The sequence below is a fragment of the Callorhinus ursinus genome, unplaced genomic scaffold (assembly GCF_003265705.2).
Source record: "Callorhinus ursinus isolate GAN/ISIS: 27379988/994484 unplaced genomic scaffold, GSC_fseal_2.0 scaffold7, whole genome shotgun sequence".
NCBI lineage: Eukaryota > Metazoa > Chordata > Mammalia > Carnivora > Otariidae > Callorhinus > Callorhinus ursinus.
This window is the reverse complement of record NW_027397069.1, coordinates 51,960,807-51,987,517: the sequence shown is the minus strand read 5'-3', so window position 1 is coordinate 51,987,517 and position 26,711 is coordinate 51,960,807. Positions and strand designations below refer to the sequence as shown.

The 26,711-nt window shown below is 38.7% G+C and overlaps 1 protein-coding gene across 3 annotated transcripts in view; it reads right to left on the bottom strand.

Moving 5' to 3' along the window:
* LRCH1 (leucine rich repeats and calponin homology domain containing 1) overlaps window positions 1-26,711 on the bottom strand; it is a 196,589-nt gene that overhangs the window by 39,557 nt on the left and 130,321 nt on the right. For all 3 annotated transcript variants that reach the window (XM_025874875.2, XM_025874874.2, XM_073894535.1), the window contains 10 exons: window positions 25,946-26,073; window positions 24,689-24,752; window positions 21,681-21,786; window positions 19,737-19,864; window positions 17,121-17,188; window positions 14,971-15,057; window positions 10,660-10,749; window positions 10,520-10,556; window positions 6,413-6,466; window positions 5,600-5,672 (listed from right to left, as the gene is read on the bottom strand). In XM_025874875.2, coding sequence (XP_025730660.1) covers window positions 5,600-5,672; window positions 6,413-6,466; window positions 10,520-10,556; window positions 10,660-10,749; window positions 14,971-15,057; window positions 17,121-17,188; window positions 19,737-19,864; window positions 21,681-21,786; window positions 24,689-24,752; window positions 25,946-26,073 — 835 coding nt within the window. The remainder of the gene's footprint in view (window positions 1-5,599; window positions 5,673-6,412; window positions 6,467-10,519; window positions 10,557-10,659; window positions 10,750-14,970; window positions 15,058-17,120; window positions 17,189-19,736; window positions 19,865-21,680; window positions 21,787-24,688; window positions 24,753-25,945; window positions 26,074-26,711) is intronic.

Here is a 26,711-nt window from a genome sequence, read left to right as displayed (position 1 = left end):
GGAATTTTAATATAAAGCAAGACAGTGAACAAGGTCTAAAAATGCCAACTTTACCCAACACTAAAAAAAATATAAATGAAAGACAAACTGCATTACACACTGGGTTGAGTCGGGGATAAGATGCCATTTCTTTACAAAGGTTGAGACAGGTACAGATAATGGAGACCAGGAATAGGGGGAAACAAAACTGATGTGCTACTCAGCTTGGAAATGCCAAGAATGGCCACTGAACAGGATCTCCTACTTAAGAGGAATGAGTAAGAACAACATAAAATCGCAGGCTGTATTTCTCTTGCAAGATTACTCTGTATGCTTGTGAATAAGTATAGTGCAGCTTCATTAATTTAAAAAATGCTTTGGAAAATATATCAAAATCACAAGGCCAAGTGGAGCACAAAGAGAATGAAGAAGCATGTGAAAAGTCAGATCTGGGAACCTGCACAAATATTTATTTGTAAAGACAATGTAAAGACAAAGAAAATTTTCTGTTGTCCACAACACCTTCTAGACAAACTGCCAATAGGGATAAACGACAACCACCCGTTACCTGATGTGACTGATGGAACCACATGAATATCGAGAGTTAATTCCTTTATTACGATTATGGTACAGCTTGACAGCTACACGTGCATCTCTGGAATTTGCAGTCGTACAAAAACAATGCCAAGTAAAGAGTGCAAGGTGATTTTATTTTCAGAGAGATTTCTACAATTATTAATTTCTAAGGAACTCTTAGGATTTTTAATAAAAAGAAGGCAGTCTGGCTTATAGCCTGCACTGAGAGTCCTCAGTAAACAGCCGCAGAGTGAGTATGGAGACGGTGCAGAGCTAGGACCCTGGGTGGCCTCACCTCCATCACGACGTAATGGTGTGACCTCACCTTTCTGGTTTTAGCTGGCGCATCGATATAGATAGAAATTCTGCTACATAACATGACTAGATCTTTCCCAGCTTAAACAAACAAACAAACAAACAAAAAAAGTCCTTTGGTTTCAGATATCACTCCTAAGGAAATACCAAATCACACATAAATCTTTCATTTTAGGCTTGATTTCCTTTAAACAACAGCAGACCCATAAATAGCCAGGCTTTCTGAAAAACAAAAATGCCTCTCCCCCTCTTTTTTTATTTTTGAGTAAAGGAACAGTTTCTCAAGAAAGTTTCCACTGAGTCCTCTTCAACTTCCAGATTTTAAAATAGGGATGGTATAAGGAGGGACTTTTGTCTCATTGCTGCTGTTGTTGAAGCATACTTATTTGTGGTTAAAAAAATTTAGAAATCTATGAAATAGTAAAACTCGTTTTACAACTAACCTGCCAAAATATACATGTATCCTTCTTTATAAGGAAACTGGAAAATTTTTTTATTGAATTTTGACCAGAAATCACAGCAAATGTTTTAAATATATTTTTTCTGTATAACATACTTCGATTAAAAAATAACTATGATCGGAAAATTTATTTTCCTATTGTGTTTGCATTTTGGTTATACCTCATATCTCACTTCTCTTCCCTATAAATCATGCCGCTTCATTTAACATTACTTTTGTCACTTTGTATCTTAGAATAAAATGTTTAAAATCTTAACTAACATTAGGCTAAATGGAGATTCTGATCTATGTGGCATGTAGGTCTAGATAACTATATTTTGTTTTCATCTTTCAGGCTATTTAATGGCACAAAACTAAAAGATATTCATAATAATCCAACGAGCTGTCCAATCTTTTTATTGGCACATTTGATTTTCAGGCCAATTTGAATATCATATAGGTGAACAGACACTCGAAAAGGTAGAAGGTATCAAAAGTTAAAATGTGCAAATCACAAAAAAAAGAAGGAAAGTGATTTCTCTTCATTTTTAGCAATTTCTCAATGTTAACATTATTTTTAGTGCACCACTCAGCGATCAGCCATGGTATTAATTACCTTAAAAATCTCATACGGTTAAGCATAGATAATAAAAGATCAAATTCATCACTTTGGTGCAGATGCAGGAGCAAGCAGAGACACTCCAAATGTGCAACCCCCAATTTTTATAAACAAGCAAACAAAACACAAAAAACAAAACAACAACAACAAAAAAACCCAAGCGGAAAAGGTAGAGAAAGAAATTATGGTAAAGTCCTCCAGAAAGTCAGAACTTTCAAGTTAATTAAATGTAGTTCGACAAACTGCTAGAGAACAATCCCCATGCACTTTTCTGGACTTTGCTTTCCAGCTTTTCTCATTGGTTCTTAGAGCAGGCATGCAGGTGAATATACTCTGTCCTCGGCTGCACAGAAATGAACGATCAGTATATTCATTGGCTTATTAATGAGCACATTGAAGAACAGGTACAAGGCCACCTACCATTGTCACTGTCTCCTTCAGATGGAACACTGTAGCTAGAGCTGTCCCATGTTTGTGCCTGTGTAAGTTTGTTGAAGGAGATAGGAGGAAGAGTGAGGGCTGGGTCTGCAGGAGAGCAAGAGAGCCGGTCCGCGTACAGTTGGACAAGGACCAGGAAAAACCAAAGGGACAGCAGCATTTCACAAATGGCATAAGGTTTGTATGGAAATGAAGCGAATTTCATATTATGGGATTTAAATTCAAATGTACAATATAGGAGGAGAATGAAAGATGGCGCATGAAATAAAAAGAATGATAAAAACCGAGTGTTAGTACTTATCAATCATATACTTTGCATGCAGTTAATATTGTTAACCTTAACAGTTCTGCAAGCCCACAGACTCAGAGTCCTAACGAATCATGTCCGCAGATAGGAAGCGTACCCACAGTCAACATACATACAAAGCAGAAGACCTACCACACACCTTTTTTCAAAACCTTCTAGAAAACTAACATCGTAGCAAATACGATTCACACAAAAAAATTCGGTTACATAGACAAAGCTTAATATGTGTAAATATATCTATTATTTAGAAATGAGACTATTACAGAATCAGTGTTTACCATGTGTCAATTTTTTTCCAAGGCAATGTAAAATTTCTCTTTAAAGGTTACCTCTCTCTCTGTCTCTCTCTCTCTGTGTTAAAAAATAAAAAAAATCTTTAAAATTAAAAAAAAATTCTCCCTAAAAAAAAAAATAAATAAAGGCTACTGGCATGCTTTATTGATAGCTGTAGCGAGCCAACTCTGCTCAACCCTGGACACACACACCCCTCAATACTGTCTTGGTACCGATCAGCAGGAAAACATTTTCTGACACTAGCAGGGTCTCTTTAACAACAAACCTCATTCACCAATAGAAGTCAATCAATTTCAAGCACTTCTGAGTTAGGAATGAATATTTGAGTATATACAGTTGTCTCTCTTTGGAGGAAAACAGAAGAGAAAAAAAATGTTCTTTTGAAGAAAACTATCAGCCTACTTAAGAATCTAAGTTCTTATTCCAATTTGCTGATTTGAGCAGTCTATTTTTATTTATAACACAGAAATCACATAAATCCATATACTTAACTTGAAAAGAAAAGTTCATTGGCTTTCAAAAGTTCCAAAGCTACTCAATCAAATAGAACTTCTTTTTAAATTGTATCATCTTCAATTAAGATTGCTATATATATTATTTTTTAGAAAATGTGAAAAATACATACTGTAATATGTTTAAATTACTAAATAAAATGAAGAAATCCCCAATATGTAATGCAGTTTTATAAAATTCCAACATGCCACTTGATGTTCCTGATGATAAATCACATTATTTACAGCAACCAAACTCCACAAAGCTTTCAACGACTAGAACAGTTTCCACAGTCAGCATTATAGAAAGGTTGGAAGCTTGCAGAGGAAATTATCTTTGTTTTCTGCTATTCAAAATAAATACCCCCTTTCTTTTTCCACCACTACAATGAATTTGAAATGGTTGAACAGTACAAGTACAATATTGATAAGCCAAGTTTGGACTCCATAAAAGAGAGGAAAAAATATCATTGAACAATTTTACAACTAAATTGTAAAGATGTATATTCAAAAGAATATTGGTCTTTGAGGATTCATTCACCTTTTGATTGCTCATTTATGAAATATATTTAAAATTCCTTAAAACTACCTGTAAGGATTAGAAGCAAATCTGTAGCCCAGTCTGAGGTCCTGAATACACAGCGATAACTCTCCTGGAAGGCCGTCACTGAAGGCACGGGGGAGAGGTGCCCACCTGATCATGTCTCCTGGTACACACGTGAGACCCCAGGGAAATGGAAGCCCAGCCCAGATCTGACTGCATACGCTCACTGCCATAAATGAGGAGGCCAGTCATTTGAGCCTTATTTCATGCATAATTTGGCTTTCCATAACACACCTACTAACCTTTGCCATGTCCCAGCATTTTCTCAAATAGCTTTGCCTTATAGCCCATCCAGAATGCCAGGAAACCATTACACCTGGCTACATGTTATGCATCAATCAACCTGCTCCCCAAACGAAAAAGTTTCCTTCATAAAGGAATTATATTTGTTTTTTTATGGGTACCTGTTTACAAAATATACACGTATATAACTTCTGTTTGCCAAAATGCTTTACTGAAAAACCCAAGACATCTAAGTTCTTTACTAGATTTTTGCTTAAATGTGTCTGAGTCCCTTCTTAGCAGTTACTTAAAAGCATTATAGTCTGAAAAACAAACTGAGGGTTCTAGAGGGGAGAAGGGTAGGGGGATGGATTAGCCTGGTGATGGGTATTAAAGAGGGCACATTCTGCATGGAGCACTGGGTGTTATGAACAAACAATGAATCATGGAACACTACACCAAAACAAATGATGTAATATATGGTGATTAACATAACAATAAAAAATTAACCAAAAAAAAGCATTATAGTCATGAGTGTATGCAAAGATCCAAAAGTATTAAAATAAAAAAGGACTAAAAGAAGGTAGACAGTGCTAGAACTTCAGTGGAGAAATCAGAAGAACCAAATTTTTTTATGCATCATCGTCCTTTTTAAAACCAATAGTTATTTTGCACATTGTTATAATTTACATCTGTGAATACACTAACAATAAATTAAAAGAAAGTAGATAATATAAGCAGAAAGGCTTTTTTAAATTTTATTTTATTATGTTATGTTAGTCATCATAGAGTATATCATTAGTTTTTGATGCAGAAAGCCTCTTTTAAAGAAATGACTCCTGGCCACTCATGTGAGCCTTGAAATGATCACCCTGTTGCAGGAGGAAATGCATAACCTTACAAGGGTTAGAAAGCCAACAAAGGATATTTTAGAGGAGTCACCCTGTCAGAGGCTGCTCTTTAGCTCAGCACCTTCCTAGGAACCACTGGGGCAAAGCGCTAGCTATTTTATCTTCCCTGGGTAAAACACTCATTAGAATATTTCTTCCCCACTAACATGCCCCATCACATTTTCTCTTTGCTCGGATTGGAAAGCAGCTATGATATCTACTACTGATAACATGGACATAGCAGATGATTCACTGAGAACAAGGCTCCAAAGTCTGGCCTCCCCAAGCTGCAGCTCTGAGGCTAGGACTCAATGTTCACCAGAGCGCATTCACAAGGCTGTTCACGCTAACACATACACATTTAAGAGGCTAAAGGGAAACAACTGAGTGTTTCGAAGTGTCAGGACGCTGAGGTTTTAATTTACCTGATCGAGGCTTGAGGCCAAATGGAGCTGTGCTGTTGGTGGTGGGAGAGATGGCAGGCGAGTTCCCTCTCATCTGCAGTATTGGAAGGAAAGGATGTTTTTGTTTTTGTTTTTTTTAAAAAACAAACAACTAAAGCAGAACTACACATGCTTCTCTATGTTCCAGGATTATAACACCACTACCTCTTTGATTCGCTGCATGTGATGAAGCCCTGACTAAAAAAATATGACTGATGCATCTTCGCATTGCAAATGGTTGAGTGGCATCGTTAACAGAATGTTGTCTGCGGGGAGAGCCAGTCAATTTTCATTTGCGCAAGAAAAAATATTCTACAATCATGTGACACTGGCGATCTCTTCTGCTCCAGAATAGATGCGTGCATGGGTACACACACACAGGCACACACTCACACTCCCCTCACAGGGGGCACAGCTGATGAAGAATGTCATGACACAGTAAGATAGGAAAACAGGTCACATTGGACAGAGTCTCATCTACAGGGAAACCACCCACTGCTCCACTGATGGATAACAGGACATTCGAAATGCTGCCTATGGAAGCCATCACTCTGTCTTCTATAAAGACGCTGCCATATTTGGTTTTCAAAATATATCTTAAAAAACAATCTTTCATTATGGAGAGGGCCAGATAAGACTATGATAGCTAATGAGACTCCCCCAGAGAACCTGCAATACAGTTAACTCATGAATCATGACAGTCTCAGATTATGTATTTCTGTAAAAGCTATTCCAATTCAGCCTTCACAAACTACCTCGTCTACCTCGTCCTACGGTAATCCTCAGGAAACTTACCTCATTTGGAGAATACTCGCTCCCATTGCTCTGTGATGTGAGATCATTTTGCACCTTAAAGAAAAAAATGCGTGGTATATTCCATTAGACCATAAAATTACTGAGGACAGAACTGCGTCCTTCTGACTTCCCTCATATCCCTGGCACCTGGGCACTCAATGAATATATACTGAATTAATGAAGTAGTGTGTTAAATAGCGAAGTAGGTCATACTGACATTTGCTAAAAACATGCAGCTGTACTCACACAAAAAAAATACATCTAAAGTATTACACAAACTAAGAAAAGGGATCTCCCAGGGCAAAGAGCTCAGTCCAAAGTACCTTTAAACATAACCCGCCTTGCTTGATGACCAAGCCACGTGCAGGCTCCCACTCCTCATTTGAACTACAGGTCTTTAGAAATGGTCCAAGGCAGTATTTCCCAAATACATAGAATCTCACTGGGAGCTTTTATTTTTTTAATATTTTATTTATTTATTTATTTTAGAGAGAGAGAGAGAAAGAGAGCTTGCTGTGCGTGAGCAGGAGGAGGGGCGGGGGGGGCGGGAGGCAGAGAATCTTGAGCAGGCTCCAAGCTGAGCACAGAGCCTGATGGGGGTGGGGCTCGATCTCAGGACCCTAACTAAGATCATGACCTGAGCTGAAACGAAGAGTTGATGGCTTACCCGACTGAGCCACCCAGGTGCCCCTCATTGGGAGCTTTTAGTAAATATACATGCCTACACTCCAAATTACCTGAGACAATCTTATGTTATCAATTCGATGCCAGTTTGCTTGGGCAACCAATGAGGAAACTCTAGATTATTTTACTCAGATCAGCCTTCTTCTTCTTTTTTTTTTTTTTTCAGATCAGCCTTCTTTATACGGTCATCAAGGAACCCACTGACTACCCTAATAAAAAACCCTGGTGATAGCTAACATAAACATCTTCATTTATAGCACACCAAATTTGTATAAATTTAAGATGGCTATTCCTATTCCTATTGTTGAGGAGTGCTATTTAAGAAATACTCCAAACTTCGACACATCCATAGGAAAAACATATTTTTAGAATAAAATGTCATTAATTTCCCTACTCAATTAAATGGCTTTGTTAGAAATACTAACAAGTACCTGCGGGTTTGATTCTCTCTATGAGCTATTCCTTCCTCCAACACTGTCCCCAATTTGATATTATTTATGAAGGAGACTATAATTTGCAATTCTTCCTGAATGGATGCCAGTGCTACCCAAACTTGATACCATCATCTCAACTATGTTTAAAGTCAGACAATGTGATGTAAAAACCCCCTGGCAATCTTGGCCCGACCCATTGAACTGGGCAGGGCCACAGTTCACACCCCTCCTCAGTGTTCTGCCTGGCTCACACACTGTGCTGATTCTGCCATAGCTGCGTGCTGGGACCCATCCAAATCCAAACAACCCCCAAAATCTACGTTTACTTCCCTCTCTCTTTAAACTCTACCTCTTCCCCAGTCTCCCAGAGCACCTAAAATACTCAGGATTACAGACCACCTCAAATTCTTTAAATTTTTTCAATATCCAAGTTTTCTTCCCTCCACATTTTTTAAAACATCTTAAAAGGAGGACAACTTCATATCCTTAACAGCCCAGTCCTTGACACCCAAAACAAAACCAAATCCAGCGTAAGTACTCTGCAAACACTGGCTAATTGATTCAAGACTTATGCTAAGGTTATTGCTTTCCTCTGGAATGAGATAGAAAATATAAAAATAACCAAATCATAAATGAGGGCCACATTGAAATTCTATAATCATTAGCACTGGCCTTGCTAGTCCACCACTTTCTCTTCTTCCTCCTTGTGCCTTCCAGAGCCCACTATCTGATCCCTCCTTTTCAAAATCATTGAGATGTGCCTGTAATGGACAGATGAATGCCCTAGAGAAGGAAGACAATGAGTAAGAATTTCTTACACCAAATAGGAGTCCTCATTCAACCAAAAAGAAAAAACTAACTTATATTAATACAAAACGTTATAAATCAGAGACGGAGTGGACGTATCTTTTTTTAGAGGACTTGTGTCTTAAACTGGTACTCCTGAATCAGGCACCCAGGATGACATCTGTTTTACTAGCATCAAAAGTGGGTCTGCAGCAGGACCCTAACCAGTTATAAAGTACCTCTTCACTGACTGCTTATCGGTTGCAATGGAAAAACAGAACAATAACTACACAGTGGACAAATCAAGCTACACAACAAATGGGCAATCAAATTAACATCACCAATCAGGCCCATCTAGACACGTGTGATATCCTGAGATGGACATAATACCACCTGTGCAGTGTTCCGATCAAGCACACAGAAGCCTAATCTATCGTGAGGAAATATGAGGGACTTTTGTCTCACAAAATAAGGGGCACACCATTAAAAAAGGGGAGAGCTATGTTCTTCAAAATTTCAAGGTTATAAAAAACAAAGAAATGTTACAGAAATGTTCCAGAGTAAGGGAACCTCTAAATACCTCCTCCTAACTGAATACAATACCTGCCACTACACTGGATCCTACATGGGAGGAGAAAAAAAAAAAATCTGAAGAACATCATTAGATCAACTGAACAATTTGGAATATGAATAGTAGATGAGATTAAAACAGTTTATCAATGTAAATTTCTGAATTTGATACCTGAAATGTAGTTATGCAAAGTAAAACCTCTATTCTTAGAACACATACAGTGAAATATTTAGGGGAAAAAGGACTGTGATATATGAAACCCTCAAATGCTTCAGAAAAAGAACCATGTGTGGAGAAAGAGAGAAAGAGAAGAAACAATATGACAAATGTGGTAAAACAATAATAGGTCACTCTGGGTAAAAGGACGCAATTTTTGTAACCTTTTGTAGAATCTTGTAATTTTTCCCCACATTTTTATGAATTTAAAATTATTTCCAAATAAGAAGCTTAAAAAAAAAGTGGGTCAACTATAATCAATCAATAATAAAATAGTGGGCCTGCACAGAATCACAAGGAGCTTGTCTCAAAGGACAGCCTGAGGGAATGGGCCGGGGGCAGCCTTCACACAAAAGGCTTCCTGATGTTCCAGGACTGGGTAATTCAGTGATGCCTCCACCAGGGAAGACACGGTGCAGTCATTTTGTCTGAGGACCCCACCAATAATGATAATAGAATGGTAGAGTGAGAGTCATAGCTAACATCTAGGTATCCTGGGTTGTGAGACTGGTCCCAATTTACAGAAAATGAAAGTGAAGTTTAGAGAGGTTGCCCATAGTTAGCAAGTCTTTGAGGTGGGATTAAAACTCAACATAATTCTAAGTCATGGCGCTCAACAAAGAAACCAGAGTGGTTCTCTCTCCTCTTATTTAACACAGAGACTTAGCCAGTTAGGAGTGTCAAACTGCTTCACTACACTTCACATGCTCAAACACCTCAGGGACATAAATTGGTGTGTCCTGAAGTTAGCCATCCCAAACCCACTCACTACGGTGGGATGAATTAGGGTGTCACCCAGATGTCACTCCCAAGTCACCAGCTCAACCCTATTTTTAGGACTGTTTCTCTGGGACCTTCTAGGCTCATCTCTAGTTTTACATCAAAACGGCTTTCGATAGCCACCCAACTTCCACCCAGCACAACTCCACCCTTACTCTGTCCCCACATAACCCCACCAGGTCTCTAAAGTTCTCCTAATCCTCCCAGGCACTTCCCAAATCATTTGTTCTTGCCTCTCAAGTCTTTTCTAGTTTATTTCCACCTGGCCACTCCCTAGGCTTCGTTCTTGGCTCTAAAATCTACACTGAGTGGTCCTACCTCTTTCTGATGCAGCAGGTTCCCTTGCTATCTTAGTTGCTACTGCCTGGCTCAGCAGGACTATCTGACCCCCCAAATTTAGAGAGTTTAATGGGAAGAGCCAACTCTCATCTTTAATGGAAGATGAAGTAAAATAGATATGCAGGAAAACTAAGGTAAAAGTATAAAAAAATGTGAAAAACAGACCATGAACAAAATTGAATACTAGTCCCACTAATGAATGTTCTACCCTACGATCAATCTTTTATAGACTATGGTAGCCACTATTCCGTGGCAGAATACTGCAGAGAGTTCTGGTTAATCCAAGAGCGGCCTTACCTCACACACCGGAGAGGTCTCCAGCTGTATTTGACCACTGTAGGAATAAAGAAAAGAAAGGGACATAAAGTGGAATTTAAAGCATACATATTTCAATGTAGAAAGAGAAAATATATTCAGTTACAAGAAGGTCAACATACTTTAGTGCAGAATCTTGTAAGTCTAAGGCTTCTGCTGATTCCACAGGATAAAAGTTTACAACATTTCTCTCTGTAATATCAGTGCTTAATCTAAAGAGGGGGGGAAAGAAGATGTTAGCAAATTTATTAAACTTTTCATATGTTCTATGACTTTAATAAATCCAATGCTTTCGGTCATATTTAGTTTATAATTTTAATATATTAAAAAGTTATGTTTATCATTAGGTTAAGTAATCAAAAATTTATGATAGAAATTTCAAATCACATGGTATTTTCCCACCCTGTGCCAAATTTTATATAATTTTAATTTAATTTTCTATCTGCTATTGGTATTGAAATCCAACCTACTTGCAATATAACAGTAATTTCTGCTAAAGTCATAATATTCATAGATAGCACACATTAAGTCCTATTCTAGAACTTGATTGATTTATAGAAGTAAATAAAATTGCTGAGAGTACTGTATTATTTTATATGTACCAAGGGCATGTTGCTTTAATAAGAAGACATCTCTGATATACAAGAATACTCTCAATTTAAAAATTAAAATTCATAAGCAATTTGATGTGCAATTTTATTTGTGAAATTGTCTTACAGATATTTTCTGAATTTCTAGCAATTTCAAGAGTTGAGTTCTTTTTAAGATCTGTAAAACCAGGAATTGCTGTAAGTCATATAAAAGTTACAAGGCTATCTTTAAAGGTAGGGATGAGTCACATTATACATACTTATTGAAAATGCTATCAAACCAATAATCAGAAATACTTAAGAAAAGAAACCAAGACAAAGGCAAAATACAGTACCAATATTCAACTAGACTTTCTGATGTTAAGGTTGTATGAAAGGTAAACCTCTAAAACTTAATCCTATAATCAGTGGCTTAACTCCAACAATAAAAAGTTTGGATCTATGAAATATGAGAGAAAGGAAAAACCCAGTATGTATGTAAAATTTTTATTATTAATAATCAGTCCCAAGCAGCTAGAAATAAGTGACCCCTTGAAGTGCCCTCTCTTTTTAGAAACACACACAGGACTCTTCTTATACTAGTACTATACTGGCTCACAGAATATTATACATTAGAACTGTCCTTTTGTGATAATTATTTCAGGATGAACAACAAAGACCTAAAGCAGCCAAAGGAGTGGATAATTTTAGGGAGGAAATGAAATCCATATAAGTTTTACAACATAATGCATTTTAAAATAGTACTCCATAAAGATGTAACTCAATTAGCTCTTGAAAAGTTACTCAGGGCTGTTTTCTTCCACAACTCAAGCACACACCCACCATTCTGACTCGCTCAACATTCTTGGCAACTCATTGCCTCAAACATTTCCAAGCTAGGGAGGAATCATGAGGTTCTCCGTTCATCCCACTTCTCATGAAGGAAGGCAAAACTAAGGCCCACGGCTGGGAACCCTCCTCCAGGTCAGTAGGATTTTTACTACTGGGCTCCAGTCCCACATTCCCAAGCCACTTTTATTTCCACCAAAGTAGGCTATTGTTTTTCACTTTGGGGTTCACGTATTAATCAATCTTGAATTTGTAAGAAAAGTGTATTGGAGGAGTAGAAGTATTAAAACACTATGAAGTTTGAGCCCAACTGGGGCCTTCTCTCTGTCACATCATGTCTTCAAGGCTCGTTCCTGGACTCACGCTCCCTTCCCATCGGTACGCTTGGCCTTGGAAATCTCATCCTCCTTAGATAGCTCTGTTACTGCAGCACAGTGTGAAAATGACTTTCAAACCTAAGTCTTGAAGCCCCAGAGCCGAACACCTAGCAGCAGAGTGGACGCTGCCACCTTGGATAAAAATTCAGTGCATCCTACGCTGACCCCAACATCCTCCTCTTCAAACCTGCTGTCCCTCTGGGTTCCCCAACTCCGATAACGAGAAGGGGGGCTCAGATCTAAACACTGTTTAGATGTGTTCTCGCCACCCACTTCAAATGATCGCCAAAGAACTACAACTGTACCTACCACTGAGTATCTCTAATTTATAAAATCTAAAGAAAAGTATGAATTTAGAAATACCTACAGAAGAACATCCATTGTAATATATTTCCTTCCAGTTTTAATTTTTTCTAGGTTTCTGACACGACTGAGACCTAATTCTGTCTGTATAATTGGGATCAAACGTTTGTATTTTATATACTTTTTAAAATATATAAAACATAAAATGAGCATTCTAAAATATATTGGAAACTTTAAAAAAACCATTGTATCAGGCACATTATAGTCCATCGTATTAATACTTATATTTAAGTATCTCCAAACTACTGGATTATTTCCCTTTTCCCAAATATTTGCTATAAAACACCTTCCTCCTCACAATCGTTGTTCATATCTCTTTGTCCCTCAGGATAAATTTTTAGAATTTATTTGAAAAGTTTATATATTTTATAGGCTACAGCCATGTACTACTAGGATGTCTTCTGGAATGGTTTTTCCTACTAACAGCTTAGATATTATTTCAAATCCTCACCATCCTAAAAAGTAAATATTTGGATCTCATCTTACAGATGAGGAAACTGGCATGCAGAGTAGTTCTATCTTACCCAGATCAACGGTGTTGGCGCTGAGTTCAGAACCAGCGGCCAGCTGATCCCAAGTCTGTTCTTCTCAACAGACAGGCTGCTTCCCCATTCTTTATAATTTCACACAAATGCACACAATACACACACACACTCTCTTGTCCCTGTTTCTTCTCATTGACTGCCCTGGTTTAGGATGTGAAACTCAGCCCTTTAAGGAATACACCTTGATTAGGCATTCACTAATAAGCAAAGCTCTGAGCCAAACATTAGGGAGAATTGGCAACATAAATAATCCTATTTTTAAACCACCACTACCTCCGTCTACATATAGAACAAAGTCTGGGCTCCTCAACACAGCATTCGAAGGCATCCTCAGCACCATCCCACTGCCCCTCTGCGGGGTCTCAGTCCCAGCTATGCATCAGAAGCACTGGCAGTACTTTTGAAAAGTGGAAATGGCCAGCCCCCAGCCTCACAGGTGGAGTCGGGGTATCTGTGTTTCGAACGTTCCACAAGCAGTACTGAAGCACAGCGAAGGTAGAGATCATCTCTGCCTGAACCGTTCCAAGCCCGCTCCAAGCCCGCTCCACTCCCTGTGACTCCCTGCCTTTGCCCAAGCCTCTAATTCAATCCAGAATTTGCTTTCTCCTTGAAAGGGCCAGTTATTAAAGGCCCAGATGAATGATCCCAGGCTTCACGGATGCCAGCCCAACCACCTCCCTGTTTCCATCTGTGGCCAGGCATTCACTTCAAACACTTAAATCCATTCCACTTACAAATATCTACTCAAGGCAATCTCTACCACAGTTTAAGTTCTTTGAAGGCAAGGGCTGTGTCTTGTTCATCTTCATATCCCCCCGAGGTGCACTCGGTAGATCCTCCCATGCTCTAAGCACTCAATTAATGTCTGCAGAACCGAAATGCTTTTCAAACCAATTGCTGAAGATTTCCAACCAAACTGACCCGTCACTCTTCTTTTAGGTCCAGCCGATTTTGGCAGTGACCCATCACTGGCACTCTGGGACGCACTAACCACCATTTTCAAAAATTCCCAAAATGTGGTGTGGTTTCCGTGTTCACCATATTACAAGACCACATCATCTTCATATTTAAATCCCCAGGACCCCTAAACAGTTTATCAGGAATAAGCTTGGGGTATATTTCTCTAGTGCTAAAATAGTTAGGACCTGACACCTGGTATACCGTTTCACTGAAGAATATTTTGTTCATGGGAATCCCATTATCCTTTGCGAAGAAACCAAAAAATAGATCTCCTGCATATAGTGCCTATTATTGACAATGGCCAAGTCAATTAAAAAAATTATCTTATGACCCAAATCTTCAGAAATATACTATTTATTTAACATATATTTAGCATCTCAGAAACAAATATGATAGTACCAGATAAAACAATTCTTTCTTTTTTGAAAAATATCCCTGATATTTCTCTAAGTCAGGAGTTAAATTTTAAGCAATTACAAATCTGCACTTTTATCATATTTCTATTTTCTAAGAATTATACCAAAAATCCCCACAGGAATGTCATGAAGGGTAACTGAATTTCATTATGGAGTAGCAAAAGGAGGAAATGATCTCAATCTCTCCAGAACTGTGACTCTTACTTATGGCTCTTGTGAGAAATTCTCTTTTTTTGGTGGCTAGAGTGAACCCAAACGGTGTGTACAAATATTTTTAAAGGTGAGATAACATACTCAATAAATTAGTACACATTATTCACACATGAACCCTGGGCCAAGGAAAGACACGCATACCTGTTGGGATCTTGCAGCAAATCTACTGCTTCTCTCAGTTGTTCAATCATCGCTATATCCATGTCCTGGTCTTTGGATGAACTTATTCTGTAGCATGAACCGGGCATAAGAATGAAAATGATTACTGGAACGTGGATATTATCCAGATTCTTAAGAGCAAACGTATAAAAATCCATCTAACATATAAAAATGATTTTGACAAGCTCAACATGATAATGAACAGGTGTCAGTCCCCTGTGGAGTGGATTGCCAGAGGGTAGAGGAGGTGGGGCTACTGGGTGGGGGAAGCCCAGCTCTGCTATAAAATAGCAGCTCACACAAAGTCTCGATGCCCAAGGGTTTGCATCTGCTCCTCTATAAAATCAAGGCAATGGACAGGCTGGGTGGTTCTCACACTGTGCTTTCATGAGCCCGGGGCGCGGGGTTGCACAGGGGTGCCCAGCTGCAGCAGGTCTGCACGACTTCTGGCTCTTCCCGCTCCAGAGCAACCAACGTGGCTCGGTTTTACTGCTTTCATACAATATGGGATTTCACTGCAGGATAGTGGTTCTCAGTGCAGTTTCTTTATGCAGCAAAATCATCTGTGGCACTTAAAAAAAAAAATGCCAAGCCAGATACTGGGGTTTGGGCTTTTTATTAAGCTCTACAGGCAAGGTTGAGAACAACAGGTATAAGATTCTGAATGGGGTTTCCAAAGCTTTATAGACAGTTGGCCCTTGAACGACACAGGCTCAAATTGCATGGGTCCACTTATACATAGGTTTTTATTTTTTCAATAAATATATTGGAAAATTTTTTAGAGATTTGTAACAATTTGAAAAAATTCACAGATGAACGGCATAGCCTAGAAGTACTGAGAAAGTCAGGGGAAAATCAGTTATTATTGTAAAAATATAGTATATAATACACATACAAAATATGTTAATTGTTTATGTTATTGGTAAGTCTTCTGGTCAACAGTAGGTTATTAGTAGTTAAGCTTGGGGGGGTTGAAAATTATATGCAGATTTTTGACTGCACCCAACCCCTGCATTGTTCAAGGGTCAGCTATAGTTTAAAAAAACACTCTCCCTATAAAATCTGTTTCCCTATAATTCTGTGATTCTGTAATCAAACTAGTCCTCCTTGACATTACAGAAATATATTCAATGAATAGCTGATAATACTGGACAGTGATTTGAAAGGAACTTAGCAATGTTTTTAAAGGCAGAAGAGATCTGATCATGGTTACTGCTTTCCACTACAGAACATGAGCCAACGTGTTTCTATAAGTGGAGAAACTTTTGAACAATATAGTAAATCCTCATTCAGGGTAAATCCCTCCCAAGGTATGAAGGAAGATCCAGGCCTACATGCCAGATCATGGAAACAAAATCCTGGGAACCAAAAATCTACTGTATGCCACATGGTTCAAGCTCAATTCCCCTGGAAATCATTCATCATCTGATAGATGACTCATGCCCTCCCCTGTAAAGCTGGCCAAGGAAATCCTCACATGCAATCGAGTTGAAGGGCTATCTCTATCTGATATGAGATTCCTTGGGTTCAATCCCAGCCCTCTGGGACCTTAGGACAGTCTCTCTGTGCCTCAGTTTTGTGCCATGTGAAATGGGGGATAACAATAGAACTTATCTCATAGGATTGTTGTAAAGATGACATGAGTTACTACCTGTGAAGTATTTAGGACAGTGCCTAGCACATAGCATTTAATAAATGTTAGCTATTACAACTGTTAGACATGGGACCAAGACATGAGAAGTATATGGTTTTCTCAGATCTTGAACCTGAAGACGGTTCAAGGTAAAGCGTGACTGGGACTGTATATTGCTCCGGGTCCAGTTGTTGGTTTCTTCAGACAAATGGAAGGAAGCTAGAATCTCCAGTGTAGGAATTTTATCTAATTTCCTGAATCACATTCTATCCACAGGCTCCAGTCAGATAAAACTCCAGGCCAAGAAGAGGTCTGACCTTGCACTGTGACAATAAGCATCTGACAGAGAACAACTTGCAACTTATTGATATAACATTGGGCTAGACTATCAGCTTGCCCAAAGAAAAGCAGACCAAAATTCTATCATGACAGGGCTGCCTTCTGCTTGAACCATGAACTTTACAGGATGGTGGCTCATAAGCAGGCCCTGGGTACTCACATTCCCTCAGGTTGCCAGTGCGTGTCCTCTTCTATCCGTAACAGTTCTTCACAGTCCTCAGCCCTATCCTGTGGACAGAACACACGGGTCTTCTGAGAGCCACTGGCTATCAACAGTCCACAGTCAAACCCTGCCTTTAGTCCACGTTCACACTAGCATTACTCTCAACAGCCAAAAGGTGGGAACAATCCAAGTGTCCATCTACAGATGAACGGTTAAACAAAATGGTTAAACAAAAACAAAATGGTTAAACAAAATGGTTAACCAAAAATGGTTAAAACAAAAAATGATCTTTACATACAATGGAATGTCACTGAACCCTCAACAGGAAGGAGGTTCTGACACAGGCTACAACAGTGAACCTGCAGGGCATTCCGCTAAGTGAAGTCAGTCAGTCATGAGAAGCCAAATACCGTAAGAGTCCAGCTCTGTGAGCGACCTACAGGAGTCCCTCATAGAGACAGAAAGCAAAATGGTGGCTCCCAGGGGTGAGGGGGGGAGGGAATGGGAAATTAAAGTTGAACGGGTCCAGTGTTTCCATTTGACAAGATGAAAAGAGTCCTGGAGATAGACGGTGGTGATGCTTGCACAACCATGTGAATGTACTCACCACTGAACTGCACACTTAAACATGACAAAAATGGTAAGTTTTATGTTACGTGTATTTTACCACAATTAAAAATAAAATTAAATTAAAAAAAAGAGAGACCTGACCCAGGATCACAGTACCTGTTAACTTAAGAGTCAGAAATGTAAAGTTCTATTTCTTATTGCCCTCTTAGCACCTCATGTTCAGATTCCTCTGTTAAGTTAGGCTCATCGGTCACATAAGGAAGCGCATTCTACTGTTCGTGAGAGGAGGGGTGTGTGTGTGTACACATGTGTGCATGTGTGTATTCTTGAGGAAAAAGAAAGTGTAAAATAAAGAACAACAGAAAATGCCTCCAGTTGCATCTAATAGTTCCATGCATACTGCACCCAGATCTCACTGAAATGTCCCCCCACACACATACACCGTAATTTTCCCAAATGAACGTTGTGACGGGCTTAGTTAGCATGGTGCATCCCACCGCTAAGACTTCCATGTGCTTCTGTCCACTGTCAGCTCTGACACAGAGCCATGCTGCCTTAACTCAGCCTACAGCCAGAAAAGAAGCCACCCCTGAAGGGCAGTACGTTCCTCAGGCAAGGAAGGAACAACAGACATACCCAAGGACTGACACGCTGTTTACTAACTCAGACCCAGCCCATTCTCCAGATACGTCACTGAGAAAAGTCTTCTTCTGAGGAGGTGCCTAGCACTGGATGCCAGCCTCTGGCTTAAAAAACACTCAGACTTTTATTAATTATAGATATAGTGCATAGTAAAGTAAACACAGAAATTACTGTGTCACTATCCAAATAAGAGTGAAATTCATGGGTGAAAATATGCTACCAGAAATGAGCAAGAAAACATGTTCTAATTGCTCTTTGTTGGGTTTCAACTACAGGAGCCAAGGGTATTTCCTTGGCTATTTCCTAATTTTCAGTTTCATAATAAAAGAATAGCCAATAGTATAAAAGACCACTTATTTTCCAATATGCAAAATAGGGCTTACCGACTACTTTTGCTAAGTTACAGGGTTATACAGTTCATCCTCATTATTTGTGGGTTCCATTTTTATGAACTTACCTACTCACTAAAATTCATTTGTGAATGAATCAATAAATCAATACTCGTGAAGATTGTCCAGAGCGGTGAAAACCTTGAGTCCACAATATGTGTGTGTTCCCAGCTGAGGCTGAACAAAGCAACGCTCTGCCCTCTCATTCGGACCCAGCCCAGCAGCCATCAGAGCACCAACCTCGGGAAACAAGGACGAGCACCTGGAGACCTCACACCTGCTCTACCACAGTAAGCCCGGGCCCATCATTTCTCATGAGCCTCAGTGAAAATGAATTTTATCCAATTACCCTTGTGATTCATGGGGGCCACACCCTGAGCCAGAAGGACTGGCAGAAACACACCAATCATGTCTCAAAGTGGAACCTTCACTACCAGCGTTAGCAAAGGGCTGGTTTTTCTCTATTCTTTTTGCTGCTACTATGATGAAGGTTCACCTGAAAACACCGTGACTTCATCCAACCTTTCAACACCTCAGTGCAAGGATAAGAGCTCAGGAATAAGTGTCCTCAGAGTGACCTTCCTAGAAAGAGAAGACATTCATTTCTAGATTTTAAGAGTCTCCACTTTTCTCTTTATACTATGGACATACTCCCAAGAAAAGCATTCACCTAGAATACGTGGAAAAGAACGTGAAACGGTCTATTTAACTTTGAGTGGATGGTGATGGTAATGCTAGCCCGGCTGCTAACTTATCATGCACCGAGAGGTGGAAAGCTAAGCAATCACTGCATATAAAGGAAATCGGACACATGTACAGACACACAGAGAGGTATGACAGGGACCAGCTCCCAACAGCAAAAAATAGACACCCCAAGCTTTGAGAAGATATAGAAACCGGAGGAAACTGGCATAAGCTGACATTTAAGGTGACGGACTGGTAACCTTGAATTTAAATTCAAAGGCACCAAACAGAAGAAAAAATTTTAAAAATCAGCAGATCCTCAACTTGCCTTAATATAGGTTATAAATTCTGAACGGAGAACATCTGTTCCATCAGTAAATTGGCCTCTTCCTTCTCCTGAGTTGTCATTGTCACCCAAAAGGGAAGGCTCTGGTTGAAATTCCTGATGAAAGTCCCCTATTAGGAAAATGTAGAGAAAGACAAAAAGATGGTTTCATGAAGAGATGAGCAAAGCACAGACGACCCTCAAATACCATCGGGCTATTTTCAGTCACTGCTCTTGCCTCTTCTGGAGGTCTATGAATGACAACTTTTCTCTTCCCTGAAAAGTGGGACGAGAAGATGAATAAAGGAGGAAAAAGAGAAAAAGAAATAGAAAGCTCCCCCCCCCATGGTGAACTGGAAAGTTAAGGCCTCTTTATGGCTTTGTCCCTTAAGAAAGAAATGAAATCTCCTATAACTTTTTTAAGAAACAGAGGAAAGCATGTTTGAAAGAGGCAAAAGGAACACCAAGCAGATCTCTTCTCCATGATCTGCAAACTGGAAAGAACCAAGTAGGGCCACCTTTAAGGACTCCTACCCAGCAGAATACCCACTTCTAGAATAGAGAGGAAAAAACTCACTGGTGACAAATTATGTAATTCTTTTATTTTCAAAATTTCCCTAAGACACTACCTCCTATACTGTATAATGTCACACAGCTTATAATAAAATGGCAGTTTTATTTTTGCATAGAGTATACAGTGATTTTATTTTTTGGACAACGTATGGTTCCAGTCATAACCTCAGATACACATAAATGCTAAACTTAAAAACCTGAAGGTAAAAAGTGAAAGCAAACACTAGACATTGAGTTGGTTCACACAGCTCTCTCATCACTAATGAGAGCATTTTTAAACTATTAGGGAGATAATCTGTATATTAACCTAGTTCTATACTGTTCATATATCATGAAATCATCTCTGCCACAAATCATTAAACACAAATCATTCACATTAAATGAAATCATCTCTGCCACAAATCATTAAATTTTAGGATTTTCTTTAAAAATTATTGAATAAACAGGAGCAGTTAAAAAAAAAAGTACTACCCTAATGTAATCAAATGAGGGTTTCTCACTAAAATATGAAATATATTGCTAGGATTTTCAAGGTATATAGGACATAAAGTACTTAGTGATCACTTGGTGATTGTTAGAGGACCACAGAATTTGAGAGCTACTGAAGACCTTACATATTACCTAATCTAATCACCTCACTTAAAGGTGAGAAAATTAAGGTCAATTGTCTTGTCCAAAGTCAAGTGGATTCCTGGGCACACATCTCAACTACATTTCCCATCTTCACATGTGGCCATGTATCCAAGCCTACCTTGTAAGTGATGGGCACTCCTAGGCTCAGTCCACTAAAAACCTCCTGTGAGCAAGCCCCCATGCTTGGCCAGCTTCAGCCATAAAACAGGACTTGGGAACTTTGGAAATCTTGTGCTAAAGATGGTAGAGTCACAGCATGAAAGCAGCTTAGGCCTTTGAATCACTGCTTGGAGGGGAGTTGCCTGTCAATCATGAACTCCCATGTAAACTTGATTTGGACTATGTTAAGCCAATGAGATCTGGGATTTTATGTGCTACGACAACTGGTGTTGCCTAATATATCTATACATCAATATTTGCTTTCCAAGAATGGATTTAAAGACAGGTATATAAATCTTCAAAATGAGGACCACTCTACTACTTACTAGCTGTGTGATCACTGGCAAGTTACTTAAACTCTTTGAGCCTTGGTTTACTCACCTATAAAATGGAGATGACTAGAATATCCATCTCAGAGTTCTGAACTTTAAATGAGATCACCTTCACAGATTAGCACAGAGCCTGGTGCACAGGAAATGCTCAACAAACTTTAGCTATTACCAAGGCCCTATTTGTGTAGATTGTAAACATAGTATTTGAAACTTAAAACAAGCATTTTCTCCCCATCTTTCATTCTCACACCTTTAACTGGGCTACGGTGATGGCATGAGTCCTCCTTGATGATCTGTTCTTCTTCCATGATGTTTGACATTGGCACATTGAGGCTAACAGTGTCTTCATCAGAAGGCTAAAAAGAAACAGTGCACTGCTTCATTCGCGGGACAAGCATTATCGATGTAGATTAAGAGAAAGCTATATGATAAGAAAAAATACTGCTAATTCTCAAAAACATAATATTGAGTAAAAGAAACCAGATACAAAGAACAATTCCACTTACATAAGTTCAAAAACTAGCAAAACTAATTTGTGGTATTTGAAGTCAGGACAGTGACTACTCTTGGCTTGGAGGTTGGATGTGTGAGTGGGCTTTCTGGGGTGCTCGTAAAGCTGCTCTGTTTCTTGTACTGGCAGTTGGCAATGTGGGTGTGTTCCACTTTGTCAAAATTCACTCAGCTAACACTCAAGTGTTTCTCTGTACATATGTTTTGAGCTGAAATTTTGTCAGGTACCTGATGGCATTTCCAACCGAAGAGCAATAGTCAAAGCACTAAGAAGGACTATGTTATACCTGATGGAACAAAGCAGTAACTAAATATACTATCACACTAGCCCTAAGACTGACTAATCAATCCTTGTCACAGTAACGGTACTCTGAGACCTGACGACAACACTAATTTCCCAAAACTACATTAAGGTTTCATGGGGCTAGTCACCAAATCAGGCAATATCTGTGACAATATCTCATTTATTCACAGTGCATCTTATGTGCAACATTAAGCTCCGGTTTATTTCCCTGTGTGAGACTGAGGAATATATAGGCATTTCGGCTGCATCAAATACATAAAAGTGCTGAATGACCGTAGTGCTTAAAAGGACATGTGTTCTGCGCAATTTTCAGAATAAGGCTTCGATTTGGTAATCAAAGTCAGTTGTCTCTGGGGTCTTGTTTCCCACACTAGCTGATGAAGTTTATTCAGATAATCTACGATTCTGTCACGGATGAAATATGGAGCCTCAATTTCTTTCCTATGTCTCCATTTTCGTGTGGCTATTTAGTGAAGAGCTTTCCAAATCACAGGGATCATGAACCCCAACAGAACACATCTCAGTGACTCCTGGGTTGCTCCTAAATTCCTGAAGCTGTGACTTTCAGAGTTCAGTGTTCATTTACTTTTGGACGCGTGCACAAATTGTTTAGAAACTGACACAAAACAAGTGTGCATTTCATCCATTCAACAGATACTCATTCGGACTCAGCCAATTTTTTTTTTGCATGTTTATCTTGACAAAAATATGTTTTAAACTTCTTAGAGACAAATGCTAAATCAATCAGACAACAGCCAAACAAAGTGAATGAGATGTGCTTTCTGAATGCCACAATGAAACAGAAGTGGGGAGCAAGAGAAACTGGCCATAGATGGTAACGTATTTGCCAGAGTAAGTGAAAATAGAAAGCTACAGTGGATAATTCAAGGCCCTTTTCCTTCTAAAAAACAAATTGCTTGGAGGTGTTCTCAGGTAATGAGGCTACAGTGTGAGCAAAAAAAGGCCAAAGGGAAGAAAGAAGCATGCACTGATTCTGTCGAATATAACCCTTTTTCTAGTCCTTCCTACCACCCTCCTCCCATCTTAAAAACTTAGCAAAATTCCAAAGATATGCATCTAGTTAAAAGGGAGGAAATAAACCCTTGGCCTCCTTTTGGAATGAAATTAGCATCCTACTTGTATTAAGTGAGAACAAAAGGATAATGAAGTTCTTTGTGTGATGTTTTATTAATGAACTTAATTATCCTTAAAAAACAGATAAAGGATAAAGCAGAGTCTGTTTTAATTTCATAGAAAATAAGCTTAGGGTGAGTAATTTCTGAAATAATGGGACATTTCAGGGGACTTAGGAGTTTTAATAAAGCTAAGGGGGCTGAATTAAATACAAAATATAAAGCAATGTGTTGAGTATTTTCTCCCCCAGGGAGCTACAGTAGACTATTCATGTGGCTTCATGAGAGTATGAGAGTAATTTTCTTTTATTGAAATTGGCCTTCTTTTTCTGCCTACAAACTCCTTCTGAAATGTTCTGTATTAGAAAGATTTTAAGGTATCCTAACTTTTTAATACATTGCTTTATAAAGCATTTTGTAGGAAATAAATGCAAATATCTTAGCTACATATTAACCCCTGAAGACCTGAAGAGAACAGGGAAAAGGCATCTTTCTTGGAGTCATACACAGTACAAATGTGAACTCCTTAAGTGGGGTAATTGACTTAATAATTACATCTTCCAAGAGTAGAATGTTTCAAAACTCAATAACTACAAAAACTCAATAAATTTCCTCAGAAGAGAAGACCTGATGATTCATCTATCCCCTACCCCAGCTATCCCTTCCAGCTCCCCTGCTCAAGAAACCCCATTTAATGGTATATTAGTGGAAGGTTTTGGGAACTCTAACTGTAAGTGACATAAATATGCTAAATGAGCTATTTATAACCACTTCAGGAAGCTCTAGTGTGGGAGGCCTCTTAGCTTACAAATAACCCAACTTTTATCCAGTTGTCTGAAAAGAACACAATCGAAGAGTTTCGGGAAAACAAATATTGCTCTAAAAATTATGGCTACTCAAAATGGCATTTCCTGTGGGTAAACTGCTAAAATGCAATGCACATTTGACTCCTTAACATTTATGCATGCAAATAACTTTTTTCCTAAATTATTCTGTCACTTAGAAACAAACACATTTAGAAATGCCTCATGGGTACCTGCACACCACTCTTCGCCATTTCATATTTATGAAACATTCAAGAATATTCTAGGTACTGTGAGGAGCGTGGTGGAAGGGGAAGGGGATAAGAACGTTTACAAAACATTAAATATTCAGCAAAAGCTGAAAACTTGGAGGATTTCAAATTGCTTTCACGAACATAATCACACATTCTCACACAGATGCATTAATGCCCTTTACTACAGAGGAGTTCAAGAATGCAGGAAGATACATCTAGCACAGAAAGCAAAAATAACTAATCACAAACTTTACCTCTGTGGCAGATAAACGCTTATCTCCATTATCACTTCCGACACCCGAATCAGAATCCTTCTTGCTGGGATAGATGCCATCAGTACGGAATCCATTTAGAAAAAAGTGAAATCAAAAAGTTCACAACAAGATACATCAATTTATATTCGAATAATGACTTCTGCTATACAAATTTTATTATTACCCTAAGGCAACAAATCAGCCCAAAATTAAAGGAGGTGGAGACAAGGGCCCAATAATCAGATATTCTTTCTAAGCAGAGGACAAGATAAATTCTTTGTGTTCGGGGTTACTCTAACCAAGTAGCCTGTTCTTTGAAACAGTTAACAATTTTCTTCTTATGGATTCTAGTGTCTAAAAAACCAAAAACTGCCTAATTGCTTTTACCTTTTCTAAGAGGCTTTTACTCTTATGTGGTTACTCTCAATAATTCTGTAAGCTTTTATCCAGTGACTAAACAAATTTGATGTTTATGAAAATAAAATAATGAATACATATTTTAAGTATTATATAAAAGGTACCATTAGAGTAGGCTGAGATTTTAAGTCACCATGTTTTTTAGTAAAAAGTTAAGCAAAGGTCTCTGCAGTGAAGACCTCTCAAAACAATCTGTGTTTTTATACACGTGTTCAGTGTGGGAATTTTGTTCTTTGAAAATTCAAGGCCCAATTTATGCCACAAAAAGGCCAAGGGCATGAGAAAGGATTCTAACACTTCGGTTCCAAAAAGGAAATGGCAAAAACTATGCACGCTGCATTTTTAAAAGACAATTACAAAACAAAACCTGCAGTTTTTCTTAACAATATTCTGGAGGCAGATTAAAAATTAATAATTAAAAAGACATGCCTGAGTTTGATACGGTTGTTTTAATTTAATTTAATTAATTTTAATTTAATTGACTTATTTCTGATAAGTAAAAAATACCTACATTTATATTATAGATTGCATTTATAAGGATATATATATATATGCACCTAACATACATGTATGTAGGTACACAGATGCACATGCACACAGCACACACAGTACCCAGGAAAGACTGATCACTGACTAGAATAGGGAAGGTAAGATTTGCAAGATGCCAAAAGGTTATCAACAGCACCTATTTTCTCTCTCTTATTCCAAATTGCTGAAACACCTGAGGTATTGTGAGGCATCGGTTAAGTGAGGCAAAGGGATTTTTAGAGTTACCTACCTGGAGGCCCCAGCCTCAGCAAAGTCTAAACGGGCGCTTTGAGTGACTTCAGTCACACTCACCTATCCTCCACGGGCTGGTGGAAATGTGGCCTCTCCATCGTGTGGAGATCAAGGGAGTCAGCTGTCTTAATCTGACATGCTTGTATGCTCAGATACTTGAATATGTGCACTTTGCCCTTTGTGCAAATCTATGGAGAAATTAATAATACATATTTGGTTTTCAATGGCAAAACAAAATGGAAACACTCGACACAGAGGCTCTGTGTATTTTAATTTTTGCATTTTCATTTTAAGTAACACTTCAAAAATACACGCCAAGGGCGCCTGGGTGGCTCAGTTGGTTAAGCGACTGCCTTCGGCTCAGGTCATGATCCTGGAGTCCCGGGGTCGAGTCCCGCATCGGGCTCCCTGCTCGGTGGAGAGCCTGCTTCTCCCTCTCCCTCTGCCTGCCTCTCTGCCTACTTGTGCTCTCTCTCTATCTCTGTCAAATAAATAAATAAAATCTTTAAAAAAAAAATACACGCCAAATTTGACCTCTCCAAAACATATGAGAATTTAGGCAATCATTTCTTCCAAATTCTACTTTGAATAGAAAACCATCCTAACAGAAATGTGTCTAAGTCTAAATAGTGTAAAAAAGTAGGAAGTCAGATACCTGACACGGTAACATTCCAATTCTGGAAGCATTCATTTTGTTCCCACACAGTTTAACAGCTGAACTTGGAACTTATCTCTAAATAACCAACAATCATACGTGAAAATGTTTAAACCCCATTTCTCAGCTCACATGAAAGTAAGGAATATATTACTCCTTTGATAAGCCATA